Raw genomic sequence first — 19,169 nt, 5'->3', positions numbered from 1 at the left:
GTCTGTATTTCTCTCCTTCTGAACACATAGTGTTTGCTGTAATTCATGTTATTTGGATACATGAGCAGACAGAAGGTGGAAAATGCTAAAGAAAGTGTATGACGGATAAAATGATGGAGAAAGTGGGTCTGAAGCTGTTGAAGATGAGAAGAGAAACGTAGGGACAGAAAGAGGAGTGTAATTCTGAATGGGGGTTTGAGGCTCGGGGGGGTGGATGGAATATTTCATGTGTTTAGGCATGATGAGTAAATCTTTGATGCTCTAAAGGATTTCAGTCAACGATAGCTTTGCACACAGCTCTTCTCAAACGCTCTTAGGAAGATTTGTCTTTCATACTCCCACCTCTCTTCAGACTACCCCTCCTCTCACGCCTTGCCTTTTAATCTGCCGCTTACTCTCCATCTTCCCAACACACTCACTCAGGCTCATTTCCTGGCTGGGCCTCAGTGAGAGGTAGTGTCATATTGTGTAAATGTGTGTGTATGTGCCCATATGTGTTTGCGTGCGTCTTAGTTAGTGTTAAATCCTCCTCTTCTGCCTTTGTGTAAACACCGTCTCATATCTGAAAGCTTCTTCTCACCATGGATCCCTCTCTTATCACAACATTCAGCCTTTTAACTCCACGGCACCATTCTCCTGCTACAATAACAAAGCCCACTCTTTCACCCGCTGCCCATCTTTCTTTTCTTTTCTTCTCCCACTTTCTGCTTTTGTTATGCCTCTCCCTCTCTGCTTGTGCTGTCCAGTGAGAAAACATGAAAACATGGGCAAATGCACATAATTCTAATAAAACAAAGTGGTGCAACTTGAAGGAGGAATGAAAAATGCTTTATTAATCCTGCATACTTCTATGGACAAGTGAAAGTTTTCAGTTGATAGACATTGTAGAAATTGTCTAATCTCTTCAGAGAGTTTTTAAACCAGCATGAGTTATTTTATTTCATTATATCATCTATTTTTGCCCACCTCTGGGCAACCCAAAGAGTTGTAAACACAACGTTGACATAACACTTTCTAAAGTGATAGCAAACAGTTGCCTATACACATCCAGCAGACATTTAGAGCCACATTTCTAGCCAACTGGACTATTCACGGTTCTTGTTGCTCTGTGTCGGTGTATAGATGTGTTCACCAGCTAGTTGCTAACTTTGTCTGCTGTTTGATGCTGGGCAGGTAGTGTATAGTAAGGAGCTTTTAGCTGGAAGCAGCTAGAAACAAGGCTGTTGAGAGTTGTGAAACTGAAACAAAACAAGCAGCTGCTGGACGTAAAACCAAAACAATGAGCTGAGAGAAGCTAAAATGCTCAGTAGAGCCGATGGGGTGAGTGCTGAGTTGGGTGACTGTTTTCTCTGGGTTTGTCACTATGAGCGACATCCTTTCGCATCATAGTAACTGAATCTGTTGTTGATATTATAATAGTGATCAGAGCAGCTTAGCATGTTAGCACACTGTCCTGCACATGCTGTGAAGGAACATGTCTACACACAAGGTCAGTCACAAGTCACTATAGCCCATTGTTTAACTCTAGCTTAGTGACCGTGCAGCTGCTCTCCATTCAGCAGTGGCCAAGGTTATATCAAGCCTCTTATTGATAGTGAGTGTAGGAGGATACAAACATCTGAGGGAGGGCAAGAGGCGCCTTAGAGTCCAAGGGACAGAGAGTATGCATCACTTTATTAGGACAAAGGTCAAGGAAGGTCTTCAATGTGAGTTAGGTAAGACATTATTTAGCTATCCAATAGAAATGGTACACATGTATGTGAGAGACATGGAATAACCTTATTCAATGTTGAGCCATGTGAGAAAGTGTCTTAAGATTTGGGATGACATTGCATTAGTTAACCTGTTAATCTGTAATTGCCCATCACCTATCTCCTTGATGCATAAATACTTCTGCTTAAGACTTTTAGTGTCTCCTGAAAACTCCTTTATCCAGCTCACAAGATTGCACACATGCTAGATGTTAGCATGTTAACCTGCTAATTCCCCTACTGTTCACATCAACCTTCATTCATTATATTCCTTATTGAAAAGACTCAGAGATTCAGTTAGTCTCCTTGCGTCTCTCCTTAAATCCCTTGCCACCCTCAGTGGAAGTTCAGCTTGTATTGTTCAGAATTTGTTTTAAAATTATTTTAATTAAAATAAAGTGTACATGTACATGAAAACTTTCCAAACATGTAGTAACTAAAAGGCCACCCAGAGAGCGCAGACCTCCATCTAGGCTAGTGTCAAACAACATACACCAGACTTGAGAGAAAAAATATTTCACTTTATAGTAAATGATCCGGATCTGCCTCAGAATTTAATGGGTTCTCCCCATGCCCCACCCCTCCACCAAGTTTGGTGCAAATGAATTTTGAAATTCTATTATATAATTAATGGCTGTCTAAATTCACGCAGCACTTGCTATAGTAAAAACAAATGCTGTGCCAGTAAGTTCTGTTATTAACCTTGTGTATGTTCTTTAAAAAAAAAAATTAATGTTAATAAGCATCAAACCCCTGAAGACTATTTGTAATTCAGTGACCCAGCGTGGCTGAGTCACAGCACTGGAGGAAATACTTAGGTGAGTAGAGGGGAGAACCACAGTCAGTTATACTACTGTGTGTGTCAGAGAGCAGCTGTCCCCTCAGGATTGACTGTATGTGTGTGTGTGTGTGTGTGTGTGTGTGTTTGGGTGGGTGCGTAAGAGAGACAGAGAGACTGAGCCCAATTGTGATGTGCCTCTCCTCCTACCTTTAGGTATAATGAGCTGTGTTAGCCACAGGGGCTTGGCTCTGTCTCGGTCTCCCTCTCACACACACTAACACACACACAGCAGATGTTACTCCCTTTACTAGTTTTTTGACCCCCAAGGATAAAAACTTTAAGCTTTCAACTTTCAATATGGTCATTGTCTGACTGACATGTAGCGTATAAGCTGGTTAAAGAGGGATCAGCAGCTCGATAAAACGTGCCTGCCTGTGTTCAAAGACAGTCACAAAGAGGACGAGCTGGAGGAGGAAGGAGGCTGAGAAAAACAGAATAAGTGATAATTGGGTGCTGACAAGCAACTTGTCTAACGAAAAGGAAACTCACCAGATAATGTGGTGGAGAGAGGCGGCGTGGATGGTGGTGGTGAGGAGAAAATTGTGAGGAGAAAAATAGGACAGAGCCCGAAGAGGAATGACAATGTAAGGAGACAGGAAAGATTGCTTCAGAGACCCCTTTTATTAAATGAAGAGGCCTCTTCCTTTCAGTCATTGTGACCTCTGTGTTACAGCACAGGACACACACTTACACCCGCTGAGAGTGATGTTCCATTAACAGGAGACCTCAGCAGCTCCCAACTGAAAATCTCATAACAGCATCTGTAAGATCCCTCATATCCTCTCAAGCCTTTTCTTGTATCCCCTTTTTATTTCTATTTCATCTACCCTACCCTTTTTAGAAGATCGGAGGTGGTGTGTTATGATAGGACTGTGTGGAAGCCTCTTTGATCAGACAGGATAATGTGAGACATTCAACTCATGGTGCCTCATTTAAAAAGCAAATTATAGACAAATTTATTTTAATTTGTACCAGTTTGTTTTATAAAATCTCAAAATCAAGCAATTTACGCTTTTAGAGCAGTATGACTGGGGGTTTATGCTCAGTCTGTGGTCTGTGATCCAGATAATAAACAACTGTTAATTCATTCATAACATAAGGAGTCTGTTTATTCTGTACACACTTAGCTAAAACTTTGTATCTTGATTGTTTTGGCCTGATCAAATCTGCTTACAAGTTGCTCTTGTTTATCATCCCTGAAATTTTAAGGGAAAGACAGGTAAGGGTTGACGTTCAACACAAAGCTGAAATGAAAACTGATTCAGCCCTCTAATACACACAGCTTGACTATGTGGCTTCATTGATCTGGAGAGGGAAAATAATATTTAACAAAAAGATTGTTTATAAGATAACTACTTCATTATTCAAAAGAAGAAAAAAAAAGAAATTCTATGACTGCTGATGAGCTATGAATTAATCCTATCAAGGTCCTGCATTTTGCAGATATAGTAGTTGCTTTTGTTGCATCGATGAATGTGTTGTGATTGGTGTGTTACGTAAGCATTTACTCATTATGCCAAAATGTATTCGGCAATGTGAAAAGCATTTTTGCCTCTGACCAAGACCTTAGCTGTGTCAACGTCAAATGTTTGACAGATTTCCAAACTGAGAGCTGTTAGGTAGCTACAAATTAGTCCAGACTCCACAGCACCATCCACATACAGACTAATGAATGTGCTGTCATGTTTCCCATTGTGTTTCCTTATTAACAAGTCGTGTTCCAAGGCTTCATCAGCACCTCTACCATCAATTTCTTGCCATATGAACTACAATTATAAAGTAGAAGAAGTCGTTGAGTAATTGCATCTGACTTTTTGTATGTGATAGATTTTATATATATTATAACAACAAAACTATAATATAGTATTCATTTTGACTGTTACAAATTGATGGAAAATTGATTAAAAGTCAATAATTCATAATTCAGTCAGCTAAATCCCTTCCCTCAAACCGGTATTCCAATCATAGCTTATTAACCATTGCTAGACATGGTAGATCTGTCAAGCTCACAGTTTCCCCCAGATGCAGAAGCAGTGTCCATGGGGGCTCTAATAAGAGCAATGCTCAGCATTTAAAGCATTTGGAAGTGTAATGGGTGAGGTTTGGACCCAAAAGCAGCACCGACTAGGACCGATGATTGGTAATGACTTTTATTGTTATTAGATGCAGGTAAATAAACACAGTTCAATTCAAAAGGGGAATGGCAGTCTTTGAGGGGCTTGGGGAAAATCCGAGGGCCCAGAATAAAGCTGTGGATGAGGCAGCCGTACCTGGCAGAGGGTAGGTCGGAACCAGGCAGAGGACCGAAAAACCAGCAGGTGAGTAACCCAGGAACACTCACGATGGTCGAGATGAGGACTCTGTCCCAGCGATGATCAATGGGGAAACGAGGAGAACTCACACGCTGCAGCAGTGGAGGTGGAGGACTCAGAGCAGCCCCGAGAACAGGCAGACGAAGACCAGGAAGAGGCAAGGCAGAATCGTGGTCAAAAACAGAAGGGCTGAAGTAATTACCAGGGCAGAGACGAGGCGGGTAGGTCGGGAGCAGGCAGGGTCGGAACCGGGAGATCAGATGAAGAGTAAACGCTGGAAAGTCTTTCATGGGAACAAAGAACAATCTGGCAGTGAGTGTGGAGGAGAGTGGAGCTTTTAACCAGGCTTGATTGCTGAAGAGCTGCAGCTGAGTGAACAGGTGAATGAAGTGACTGACGAGGTGGGTGTGGCTGGCAGATGGGGTGAGCAAGGGAGTGATGAGTGGAAAACAACTGAAGGCAGGTATGTATGGAGAACAAACCATGACAGAACCCCCCCCTCAAGGGACGGCTCCCGACGTCCCAAAAACGCACCAAGCCGGGTGGGAGGAGGGGGCCAGGAGGAGGGACTAAAACTCCTCGGAGCCAGACCAGTCCATCACAGCAGCCGGGTGGGCGGAGGGGGTCTGGAGGAGGGCACCCTCGTTATCCGAGGATGAGTCCTCCTCGGAGGAAGAGACCCCCTCTCCCTCCAAGTCAACAGGCATGGGAGGGACGGATGGCCCCCGATGTGTAGCCCCAGCGGAGGAGGTCGACCTGGAGGGTTGTTCAGGGTGTTGCCGATGAAAATCGGTGATGAGGCGAGGGTCAAGAATGTGACCAGCAGGGACCCACGACCTCTCCTCTGGACCATAGCCATCCCAGTCGACCAGGTATTGAAGCCCACGACCACGACGGCGGGAGCGCAGCAGGCGACGAACAGCGTAGGCCGGACCCCCATCGATAAGGCGAGGAGGCGGTGGAGGAGGAGTGGGGGGCACCAGCGGGCTCTCCAAAACAGGCTTGACGCGAGAGACATGGAAGGTGGGGTGGATGCGCATGGACCGGGGGAGCTGAAGCCTCACTGCCGCCGGGTTGATGACCTTCAGTATGGGAAAAGGACCGATGAATCTTGGAGCCAACTTCCTGGATTCCACCCGGAGAGGGAGGTCCCGGGTGGAGAGCCAAACCTTTTGGCCCACTTGGTAAGTCGGAGCTTGAGTGCGACGCCGGTTGGCCGATGAGGAGTAGCGATCAGAGGCTCGGAGAAGGGCTGCTCGAGCTTGGATCCAGGTGCGGCGACAACGACGGATGAAGGCCTGGACAGAGGGGCAGGTGGCCTCTCCCTCAAGGGCCGGGAAGAGTGGAGGTTGATACCCGTAACAGCATTGAAAGGGGGAGAGGCCAGTGGCCGAGCTGGTGAGGGAGTTGTGGGCGTATTCGACCCACAGGAGCTGCTGGGACCAAGAGGAGGGGTTCCGTGACACCATACAACGTAGTGTTGTCTCCATCTCTTGGTTCATGCGTTCTGCTTGGCCATTGGATTGGGGGTGGAAACCGGAGGACAAACTAACGGAGGCCCCAAGCTGAGCGCAGAACTCCCGCCAGAAGATGGAGGTGAACTGCGGGCCCCGGTCTGAGACCACATCAGTGGGAAGGCCATGGAGGCGGAAGATATGGAGCAGGACCAGCTGAGCAGTCTCTTGGCAGAGGGGATCTTGGAGAGAGGAATGAAATGTGCCATCTTGCTAAACCGGTCAACCACTGTGAGAATGACTGTGTTCCCACCAGAAGAGGGAAGACCAGTGACGAAGTCCAAGGAGATGTGGGACCATGGGCGCCGAGGCACCGAAAGGGGATGCAAAAACCCAGCAGGGGACTGATGAGAAGGCTTGTGTTGACTGCAGACAGGACAGGCATTGATGTACTCACGAGTGTCCTCCTCCAGCGTGGCCCACCAGAAGCGCTGCTTTAATACATCACAAGTCCTCCGTATTCCAGGATGACAGGTAAGTCTGGAGGAGTGAGCCCACTGGAGTACGTCAGACCTCAGAGCCGAAGGAACAAAGAGACGGTTTGGGGGACAGGCGCTAGGACCTGGTTGATTCTCCATAGCAGCTTTCACCCTCTCCTCCACCTCCCAGGTCAGGGAAGCAATAACACAGGGATACGGGAGGATGGAGTCGGCCTCTTCCCTTGCCTCCCCCTCCCCCTTGAATTGTCGCGACAAGGCATCTGGCTTGATGTTGCGGGATCCAGGTCGATAGGAGAGGGAGAAGTTGAATCGTGTGAAGAAGAGGGACCAGCGGGCTTGGCGGGAGTTCAGTCTCTTGGCAGTCCGGATGTATTCTAGGTTCTTATGATCAGTCCAAACCAGGAATGGCAGTCTGGTCCCCTCCAGCCAATGGCGCCACACCTCTAGGGCCAGCTTGACGGCTAACAGCTCCCGGTTGCCGATGTCATAGTTCCTCTCAGCAGGGGACAGTCGACGAGAGAAGAAGGCACAGGGATGGAGCTTTTGATCTGACGCAGCCCGCTGAGACAGGACGGCTCCCACGCCAACATCGGAGGCATCAACCTCCACAACGAACTGGCGGTCTGGGTCGGGAACCTGAAGGATGGGCGCTGATGTAAAACACGCCTTGAGAGTCTGGAAGGCCTCATCAGCCGCAGAGGTCCAGTGGAAAGGCACCTTGGTGGATGTGAGAGCTGTGAGGGGGGCGGCGACAGTGCTGTAGTTGCGGATGAATCTGCGGTAAAAGTTGGCGAACCCCAGGAAACGTTGCAGGTGCTTGCGGGAGTCAGGGATGGGCCAGGACGTGACTGCTGAGACCTTGGATGGGTCCATCTGCAGACTACCTGGAGCCACAATGTAGCCCAAGAAGGAGACAGAAGAGGCATGAAACTCACACTTCTCGGCTTTGACGAAGAGAGAGTTCTCGAGGAGGCGCTTGAGAACTGCCTGAACATGACTGACGTGCTCCTCCCGGGTCTTGGAGAAGATCAGGATGTCATCCAAGTACACGAACACAAAGCGGTTGAGCATGTCTCGGAGCACGTCATTAACCAGGGCCTGGAAGACAGCGGGGGCGTTGGTGAGACCGAAGGGCATCACCAGGTATTCGTAGTGACCGGAGGGGGTGTTGAAGGCAGTCTTCCACTCATCACCCTCCCGGATGCGGACTAGATGGTAGGCGTTGCGAAGATCTAACTTTGTGAATATGGTGGCCCCCTGGAGAAGCTCAAACGCTGAGGAGATGAGAGGGAGTGGATAGCGATTCTTGATGGTGATGTCGTTGAGGCCCCGATAATCGATGCATGGCCTCAGTGTCTTGTCTTTCTTTTCGACAAAGAAGAACCCTGCCCCCGCCGGAGAAGAAGAGGGTCGGATGATTCCTGCTGCCAGAGAGTCATTGATGTAGGCTTCCATAGCCTCTCTTTCTGGGCCGGACAAAGAGTAGAGACGGCCCTTGGGTGGAGTGGTGCCGGGCTGCAGGTCAATGGCGCAGTCATATGGGCGATGAGGAGGCAGGGATGTGGCCTTGGCCTTGCTGAACACCTCTCGAAAGTCATGGTATTCGGGGGGAACCCCGGACAAGGTAGGCATGACGCTGGAACAGGCTGAGTGCTGGGGAACGCTGGCGTGTCTCAGACAGATCTGGTGGCAGGAAGGGCTCCACCCCAGGATGGTCCCTGCAGCCCAGTCAATGTGGGGGTTATGACGGAGGAGCCAGGGATACCCCAGAATCAGAGGGATGCAAGGGGATGGTAGGACATGAAATTGGACAGTCTCATGGTGGTTACCTGAAAGTAACATGGGTACCGGGATGGTCTGATGAGAGACAGTTCCCAGGAGGTGTCCATCGAGGGCCCTGGCAGGGATCGGATGAGGCAGGGGAATGCGGTCTATCCCCAACTGCAGTGCTAGATCCTCATCAATGATGTTGGCGTCGGCCCCGGAGTCGATGAATGTAGCTAAGGCATGGGAACCGTCCGGGAGGAGGAGCCTGGCGTGAAACACAGGTCTTTGATTGGGGAAGGCTTTGGGTGAAGCTTGGCTCAACAGTATATCCCCGCCTACTGATGAGCCCTGGCTTTTGCTGGACAGCGAGAGACGAAATGGCCGGCCTGACCACAGTATAAACACAGATTGGCCTGACGACGTCGCTCCTTCTCCTTTGGGGAGAGACTGGTGCGACCCAGTTGCATTGGCTCGGACGCCTCTGCCGGGGGGCCGGAAAAGGAGGCGGCACCAGGATCTGAGGCGGTCTCCCGAAGTCGTGAGGGAGGGTTCCCACTGGCTGTTCCCCGTCTCCTCTCACGGCGTCGGGCCTGAATACGGAGGTCCACTCGGATGGCCAGCTCGATCATCCCGTCCAGAGTTGATGGGAGGTCGTGAGACACCAATTCATCCTTGATGTAGTCGGCCAGACTGTGGAGGAAGAAGTCACGGAGGGCCGACTCATTCCAGCTGCTCTGGCGGGCTCGAGTGCGGAAGTCAATCGAGAAGTCAGCCACCGTCTGATTCCCCTGTCGAAGACTCAGCAGGTCACGAGCTGCGTCCGACCCAGAAACTCCCATTCCAAAAACCTTGCGGAGCTCCTCTGAGAATGCCTGGAAGGAGGCGCAAGCAGGAGTCTGCTTCTCCCACTCCGCAGTTCCCCAGAGACGGGCGCGGCCCGTGAGGTGGTTGATGGTGAAGGCCACCCGGGCTGCCTCAGTGGAAAACGTAAGGGGCTGGAGTGCAAACAAAATGGAACAGTTCGTGATGAACGGGTTGCAGCCGTCAGGATCCCCAGCGTAACGCTCGGGTGCGCCGACCCGAGGTTCGGTGATGGCTCCAGAAGGAGGCGGCGGTGGTGGTGGTGGTGTTGGGGGTTCAGGAGACCTCGACGTAGCAACTGCCTGAGCAAGGGTGGATGACAGCTGCTGGATCTGGGTGAGGGCGGCCGCCATCATACTTTCATGCCGCTGGAGAACGTCCTCTATTCTCTCAAAGCGGTTCTGTGGAGACGGGGGGCGCGCTGGGTCCATGACTGGCCAGATTGTACTGTAATGGGTGAGGTTTGGACCCAAAAGCAGCACCGACTAGGACCGATGATTGGTAATGACTTTTATTGTTATTAGATGCAGGTAAATAAACACAGTTCAATTCAAAAGGGGAATGGCAGTCTTTGAGGGGCTTGGGGAAAATCCGAGGGCCCAGAATAAAGCTGTGGATGAGGCAGCCGTACCTGGCAGAGGGTAGGTCGGAACCAGGCAGAGGACCGAAAAACCAGCAGGTGAGTAACCCAGGAACACTCACGATGGTCGAGATGAGGACTCTGTCCCAGCGATGATCAATGGGGAAACGAGGAGAACTCACACGCTGCAGCAGTGGAGGTGGAGGACTCAGAGCAGCCCCGAGAACAGGCAGACGAAGACCAGGAAGAGGCAAGGCAGAATCGTGGTCAAAAACAGAAGGGCTGAAGTAATTACCAGGGCAGAGACGAGGCGGGTAGGTCGGGAGCAGGCAGGGTCGGAACCGGGAGATCAGATGAAGAGTAAACGCTGGAAAGTCTTTCATGGGAACAAAGAACAATCTGGCAGTGAGTGTGGAGGAGAGTGGAGCTTTTAACCAGGCTTGATTGCTGAAGAGCTGCAGCTGAGTGAACAGGTGAATGAAGTGACTGACGAGGTGGGTGTGGCTGGCAGATGGGGTGAGCAAGGGAGTGATGAGTGGAAAACAACTGAAGGCAGGTATGTATGGAGAACAAACCATGACAGGAAGGATGATGTCTTTTTTTTTTTTTTTTTAGCTTTTTTTTTTTTAGCCAAGATAAGCTGCTGTTACTGTATAGCAAGGTGATGTCAGCAGCATGTCCCCCTTTTTGTTGGATTTGAGTAACTCATCTTATTTTAAGAATTATTAAGACTTGATTGGTAAACCTGCCACTGTTCTCATTGTAAACTGCAAATGTACCATGTAGGAACAAACATTTTGCCTGACTCATAGCAACACATTGTTTCCCTGGGTTCATGCAATGCACAACATCTTTTGTGCCTTTTTTTACATAAAGCATGAATGTGTGAAAACACAGAGTGAAGGAGTCGTGTTCTTTATCTTAGACTCAATTAGGTGCAGGGCTCATCTGATCATGCGTGTGTGTTGTATTATGTATATATCCCCCACTGTGCAGCTAGATCCCATATTGCAGCCATCAGCTCCCGTCTTCTGTGTTTTTTTTTTTTTTTTTCTTCACCCCTTTCTTCTATGCTAAAGAGGGCTCCCACATGACTGTTTTTTTGCTCCAAGACATGATCCTCACTCTGCCCTTTTTTTTTTTCTTGTTTTACTCCATATCCTATCCTTATTATCAGTACAAGCTCTTGAGAATGGTGTGTAGACCTCAGTTTGTCAGAGTTCGCTTTACTGGTTGCTCACACTGTTTTGTTTGAAGACCTGCTTGATTTCCCAGTCTCCCGAGAAAGTGGTTGCCCTGAGTGTTGCTTGCCAGATTTGTGTTAGTGTTAGTGCGTGCATGAATTTAGGGTAGTGAAGGAAGACTGACAAGTACACTATCTATATATAGGCTACAACAGGATAATAATAATCTATCTGAAGTATATTTTTCACTCCCTGCATAGGAAGGAGTGTGTGTTAGGTTGTGGGATGTAGCAAGCGTAAGAGCACTGCCTCTTTGTTATTCATCTTTCCTCTTTTCTTCCTTTTCCTTTGTATTCATATGCTCACCTTCTCCCCCTTCCTCCTACTTTGCCCTCCTCTCGCCCAGTTTCCCAATTGAAACTCTTCATCCCTCATTCTGACTCATCAACAGCTCTCACAGAGAAGAACAAAAGCCCGGAGGATGTGAATGGGCAGGATAATAGATAATAAGTATGAGAAAGACAGGTGTAGGCACAGTTTCTGTTTATTTCTCTTTCTATCACTCCCTGACCCAATGTGCCTGCATGTATTGCAGGCATCCTGGGTCAGTGAGTGACGTCTGCTCGGTGATGAGGCCCTGGCTCACATGAAGTGGAGCTGAGGATCGCCCACTCGCTCTGTTCTCCTCTCAGCAGTACTCTCAGTTTCACAGAGTAATTAACAATAATTACCCTACTGGCTTTGCCAAATGGTCATTTGCTTTGCAGCAGCACACACACACACACACACACACACACAACACACACACACACACACACACACACACACACACACACACACACTAACACGCACAAACAAACAGACACTTAAGGCCATTATACACTGAAAAGGAGTAGCCACTTCAGCTGTGGCCTAACATCTGCGGTGTTATGTAGTAGTGTTGTGAATGTCATACACTACAGGGCAATATGTGGACTACCCTGGTCCATATATTTTTGTGTGCTTTTAGATTGGGCTGTTAGTTCCATTTAAGGAAAATCTTAGTTGGCCTACAGCGTTTGATGAAGGCCTTTCCTGGTTCAACGAAACAGTGCGCCTGAGCAGAAGCACAGCCAAAAAAAGGGTTTCTGGGTTTGGTTTGGAAGAGCTTGACTGGCCTACAAACAGCCATAACATTAAGATTCACTTGATTAATCCTTACTCAGATCTGACTTCACTAGGTGTAAAGCCGTTCCTCTGGTTTGGGTTGCAGTTCAGCTGTTCTGCCACCAGGTGGCTACGCTCTTCTTCCACATCCGCCTGAGCAATTTCTCGACAAGGTCGATGTTATCAGTTTGGGTTCTTGCACATCCAGCTTTACACAAATCCTGACGCCTAGCAATTTCAACCGCTAACCTCTTTCACATCCAGCTTTACACGATGTTGAGTCATAACAACTTGTGGAGGTTCACCAGGAGGTTTGCTGGAGGTATTTGAAACTTCTTTATCATTCAGCTAAACACAATGTCCTTGGGCGCAATCTCCATGGAGATCCTCACATAACTTCAACCCCAGATATGGATGGATGGATGGATGGATGGATGGATGGATGGATGGATGGATGGATGGGAGCAAACCCCTGCAGCCAGTTTCCAACATCTTGTGGAACACCTTCCCAGAAAAGCAGAGAGTAGCAGATTTGATACTTTGTTCAGGTGTCCACCTACATTTGTCTATGTAGTGTAGCTAGTGGGGTCAGCCCATCAGCTCTCATAGTTTCTGCTGACTGTCTCACCGTACAGTCTGTTGCAGTATTTGTCAACAGGCATGAATGAATTTAAAGATATGTGAGAGAAAAGCTCCCTTGTGGATATTGCCTTTGTTACACACCTTTTGATATCTACTCCCTCATACTCATTGGCCAGCAGCTAGTGGCAAAAGTTTGACATTTCCAAATTGATTCTAAGCTACCAGCAGACTCTCGGAGAAATAAACAGACCCAGAAACTTGCTGCCTTCATGCTTAACACTTAGGCATTTAAATGAGCACAAACACATAACACATCAACATGCACATGTGCAAACAAATGCAAAGAAATTCAGTGAAATGACATCTGTGTGGGTGCATACATGTGTTGTTTGTGTTGGTGGAAGGAGAGAGCGCATGTTTATGTGAGCAAGAACATGTGTAGCAGTGGCAACATCCAGAGGGTACTGTGATTCTCTCCAGTTCCTCATGTAATCATCTTCTCCCGTGACAAAACCACAAGAGCGAGCTCAAAGTGTTGGGTGGTTGGATCTTCACTATTTGCTGGGGGTTTTTTTTTTTCCACCTTTTAAAAACCACGTCCCCCCCACGAACAGCCATATATGAAAACACTGAACACACAAACAAACACTGCTATTTGATTTCCTGTTACGTCTTTTCTCTGTGAAGAATCTTTTCTGCTTCTGCGACTTCAATAGCCATCTCAGACACTGCAGAGAGAAGTTTGGGTGCATGCAGAATGTAGAGATCAGACTTCATAAATTATCATCTTTTTCTCTTCTTGTGTCGTCTTTGCGAAATCCCTTTTCCTCCATTTTTGTGTCCTCGTGTCCCCCACAATTCTATCCCTGTGTGACTGGACTTAAAAGGCCAGCTTGAGGGATGACAACCGTCACTCACTTCAGAGGGCTGAGAGAGCAGGGGAAGATCAGGAATGGAGAGAGATGAAAGCAAAAATTGCAGATGAGGTAGAGCAGGAAGAGAGTAGTTTTAAAGATTTATAAAGGACTGACAGCTTTTGTGTCAAAAGCAGAATAACAGAGACATGTTTTTCTTCACATCCACAAGAGAACCTGCATCTCAAGCTGGTAAAGATTACCTGATTTATCTGTAAAAAAAAAAAAAAAAAAAAAAATTTTTTAATCACTAGCACTTGAGAGATTCCAGTGTCTACGAATGTGGTACAAATAAGGAAAATTATCTCAGAACCGTCATGAATTCCCTGAGCTGTTTATTTTATGGTAATAAAGATTGGTTCATTGAGTTGCAGTGAACACACGCACAGTTATTTGCAGCGGTGAAATGACTAAATGTGATGCTAAATGTTTTGAATATGTTACGCATTTCCATCCCCATTCCCATCACCCTCAGCACACTTTCTCTGGCAGACTTGTCGGTGTTAGTGAGGTAAATATAAGGTAAGGAAGGGACTATTTTCAGCTAGTGACTGATACACATTTGATGTGATTGTGAGAATTTAATGCTGCAGGATGTTGAATTCCCTTAAACTACTGTGCCCATATACATCATAATGAAGAAACATGCAATGGCATGATGTAGCTCATTAATGTTTGTAATGGTTTTTTAATAATAATTGTGGTCTGTGATCTCTCTATGGCTATGAATGGTTGAATAAATCCATTGTTGGTTTTGGGATTGGTTGAGTGCAAGAAAAATATTACAAAAATATTTTCTTGAATATTCTCAGATTTGTAATGTAATGGTTGTAATTAGGCACACAGCGGTTATGGTGAAGGTAAAATTAGTCAACAAACACACACACACACACACACACACACACACACACACACTTTGCGTGTGCCAGAGAATGCCATCTCATGCTGTTCTTAATCCTTCCCAGATTGAGGTCAGTGGGACTATTGGAGGATCTTGGTGTGTTTACAACCTCGGCTCGACCCTTGGAAATGCTGAGATTGGCTGGTGCTATCTGATTGGTTCTGTCTCCCAGATGTATCTGTGCGTAGGGATCTGATTGGCCCAGAGGATTTTATGTGTTAAATATCTCTATAAGAAGCGGACCAAGAGTCGTGAAGAATCAGCCTGCTGTTTTCACGCTCTGTTCCCCAGGTGGTGTTCACAGAGGTGACAGCAGTCAGGTTCAAGATCGGGTTGGTGTTGGGGGAGGTGGGGGTGCGGTTGTTATACTAACCCCCGGGTGTTCTCAGAGGCCCACATCATCATGTGGGAGGGTTACTATGGCAATGGCAGGTTGTAGCGTAGGTGTGTTGTTGTGGTAACAGTATGTCTGTGTGAGGCTGCCGTTCACTCAGTGTTGACTGGAGAGTCAGAGTGGACTTGGCGACATCAGGTCCTTGTAGAGCAAAATCAGATGTTGTTGTGTAATGAAAATTACCTTTTATTTAATGTCATCATTAGACTACAATTAGGCTAAGAGTAACTTGTGTCTTCAAAGGGCTTCATATATATATATATGTGTGTGGGGGTGGGGGAGTGGGGGGGTGCATGTAATATAAATATGGCAACATGAAAACTACAATTTCATATCTGGACAACTTTGCCTCACTTATCAGTCTTCTTTATTTGTAATCACTGAATCTTTCATTTAGACAACACAGATTTATAGAACAATAGCGAAAGCCGTTAGAGCCGTTAGGAGAGACAGATTGCTCAGCCTTAACCTATTATAAATAAAACTTCTGAATATAAACACTGATACAGGCCCAGTAAGATTCCCATGTTTGTCATTTTACCATACAACCAACAAACAAATATATCAGCAGAATGGTTTTATTGCTGCCCATGACTGCCATTAGCCTCCCTTGCTGTTTATCAAGCACTGAAAGTAATTTAGAAGTGGATTACTCATTCAGACCTCGTCAGTATTTTCACGATTGCTTCAAAATATTGCAGGAAACGGTTTATTCTTGTCTGGGCTTACTGTATATATCTCCCGAATGAAGCATCTCATTAGAGTGCCACTGTGTCTGACCCACCTGATTACTCACTTTATTTTCCTGCCACTTCTGTTTTAGCGTTGTTTCCTCTCTTTGAGTGTCTTGTTAAACTCCAGTAACCAGATGTCAAGCCTCTTTTCTCCGCCCCCGCCATCTTTTTTTCTCTGATCTCTGTGCCTTTGTTTCCCCTCCTAGTTTGTTTCATTAGTGGTGTCTGTTTCTCTGTTCTTGCAATCCCCATCTCTCCATTTTACTCATGTTTTTGCACACAAGACACATGAGCACACGCACACACATACACACACAGAGCCATGTGTTTACTTTCAATGCATGCAGGTAGTGCGCACTTGCGTACATTCTGAAGAAAGTGGGAATAAAGCTTTTTCTTCCACATAGCAGGTGAGTTGAGGAGAAGCACAGATCTGAAACGTGCTGATTTGTAGTCTTCACAATGACAATCCCTTAAGAGCCTAAATAGCCAAACATCTTGACAAAGCACTCCACTAGCATATACCCGCACAAAGCAATTCCATTTTTTTGGCTTCTAAGAAGGGCTCCCAGTCACCACATGGCAATGCAAGAAAGCGTCTCTCAGCATTTATTCACTGGATTCATTTTATCCCAGCGTAGCTTAAATGGTTGATTGCTGTCTGTTGTGAACGCTGAACACTAACGTCATAGTATATTCTTTGCATCTTAGGCAGTGTGTGCGTGCGTGCGTGCGTGCGTGCGTGCGTGCCTGCAGCCTCAAGTCATGGATTGTATAAATGATAGGGAGACGACCAGGATCTGTCTTGTGAGGACACACACATCCAAAACACAGTTGTGAGAGCTCACACTCAGCAAACTGGCACTACTTTTATTTATTTATTTTTTTTATGACCTTAAGACCTCTTTTCTTTTTGGTTGGCATCAATGCATGACATTTTGGAATCTTAGGTCCAGTGCTATCTGTCAGTCTCTCTCTGTCTCTCTTCCCCACACACACACACACACACACACACACACACACACACACACACACACACACACACACACAAACAGCACCGCTCTGGTACACATCCAAAAATACTTCTTCAGCTAATACAGGGCTTTTTTTTTTTTTTTTTTTTTTAAAAAAGCTCTACATGTTTATTTCTGTCGATGTTTGGAGTGTTTCCATCAAATGGTCAAATCTTGATGTCTCTGTTGCTTCCTCGCACTCGACTGTCCCTCTCTCTCATCTCCCCTGTTTGCAACCATCTGGCCTGAAGTCATTCTCTATTGTAGTGTAGATAAAAGGGCTGGGCTGAATTTATGAAAGCAATTTTTTTTAACTTGCAGTTTGTAATTTTAGTATGTGTGATCAAAAAAAGAGAAGTTAAGCGAGAAAGAGCGTGGCTGTAAGTTGCCAGTGTGGAGCTGTTTTGTTTGCTAACCTCATGGGATATAATCAGACTGAAAGAAGTGCCAGAGGGGTCTAAGGAGGCATCTGTGTGTGTGAGATAGAGGAAATGCCATCAACGCATGGTGACATGTGAAAGTCATGTATTAAAAAGGAAATAGAGAGTACAAATGGAACAAAAGCTTGTTTGCATTAACACCTTTTCCTCACAATGGGGAGTAAAACTGATTTTGAACCACTTACAGCAGAATGCCTGTTTATTTTCACCTCCATAATAGTGTCAACCAAAATCGTCTGTTTTTTATTATGAATAGTTCACCACCGTCAAACAACAAAATTACATGTTTTTTTTTTTTTTTTTTGTATACAGGCTGAGGGTTTCTAGTGTGCCATCACATCCCCAACAACCTCCACATCTTCTGACTCCAAGTGCTAATGTTCTTTCTTCTTCTTTTCTTCATATTTGCAGTCATCGCTGACTCGTTGACAGTAGCAGCTCCAGCCCAGACTCTGTCCAAGGTGGAAGGCGACACACTACAGCTTACCTGCGAGGTGTCTCGGACCACATTGCAGCACACTCACTTGTCAGTTGGTTGGTACCTTCGATCTCCGGAGGATGCAGCCGCCCCACCCCAGGAGCTGGTCACCTTGTCGAGGGACTTTGTTCTCCGCTCTGGGGGACCGTACCGGCAGCGGATCACAGCGGGGGACCTCAGGCTGGATAAAACCAGCGCTACAGCCTACAGGCTGACCATTCACAAGCTACAGCCGGTGGACCAGGGCCTGCTCTACTGCCAGGCCGCTGAGTGGATTCAGGACCCGGACGGCAGCTGGTTCGCCATGACCCGCAAGCAGAGCGACAAGGCTCAGCTCCGCATTCAGCCCACTGGTGAGTAGAGGGGAGAGATTCTGTGAAAAAGAGGAGGGTGGGAGGGAGGGTAAAGGCTGCTCTACTCTTAGGTCCCTGTCCTTTTGACAAGCACACATGCACGCATGTGGGCTGGCTTCCTCTGATTGCTGATCAGTATCTCGCACTAAGCTCATTAGTGTACTAAAAAGGGCTTAACGAAACCTCCACAGACTCCCCACTTTTGTATTTGTGTCTGTTTGATGGGCAACATTACAAGCGTATCCAAGAATAATTTAACCAGCTCCAAACAGCGTGGGTGTTTGACACGGGAGACCTATGACTTCCACATATACAACCCCTCCAGGCAATGAGTGGCCCAGAGAGCAGGAGCCAAGAATGGGTTTTTCAATCACTCCTCGTCAACAATCACACCAGTCTAGTTTGCGCTTGAGTGCATTAGTGGGAGAATCCATGCTGGTCTGGGGCAAGCTCTGAAGGAGGAGATTGTCTAATGGAAGGGAGTTACTAACTGAGGGAGGAAGACGAAGAGAGAGGGAAGGCATGGGAGGGAGACATGGGATCAAGTAAGTGACAATGGGTGCATTATGGAAATACATGGGAGAAACAAAGAGTGTGTTTAGAAATATGCCTCATATGATAATGATCTAATAAGCTGTCAGCATCTAGACTTGATGGACCAGTAACAAACGACTTCCGACTTGCATGTGCCCATAACCTCCGACCCGACGCGACCCCATCACACCCACTATGCTGCACTCCACAAGAATCTCTTTGCATGCTTCCAGGAAAGTTTCCACGGAGATGGTATGATAAACTGTTTTGACATTAGCTCAATTACAAAGGCAGCACACAGTGGCAAGTGTCTTATGCCAGTAAATCACTTCAAAGTGGAATCGTTTTGCCTTTCTCCGTTAAACATCAGATCCGCTCTGGACCAATACAAGTTGATAGTGCCCCAGATAGCGGATGGGTGGATGAGAAG

At 46.9% G+C, this 19,169-nt stretch overlaps 1 protein-coding gene across 2 annotated transcripts in view; it reads left to right on the top strand.

The window, feature by feature from the left end:
* Positions 1 to 19,169, top strand: part of igsf3 (immunoglobulin superfamily, member 3) — a 74,132-nt gene that overhangs the window by 27,713 nt on the left and 27,250 nt on the right. For both annotated transcript variants that reach the window (XM_056388457.1, XM_056388456.1), the window contains one exon: positions 17,786 to 18,205. In XM_056388457.1, the coding sequence (XP_056244432.1) occupies positions 17,786 to 18,205 (420 nt within the window). The remainder of the gene's footprint in view (positions 1 to 17,785; positions 18,206 to 19,169) is intronic.

This window comes from Seriola aureovittata, chromosome 11, assembly GCF_021018895.1.
Source record: "Seriola aureovittata isolate HTS-2021-v1 ecotype China chromosome 11, ASM2101889v1, whole genome shotgun sequence".
NCBI lineage: Eukaryota > Metazoa > Chordata > Actinopteri > Carangiformes > Carangidae > Seriola > Seriola aureovittata.
This window is presented reverse-complemented; position numbering and strand designations above follow the sequence as displayed.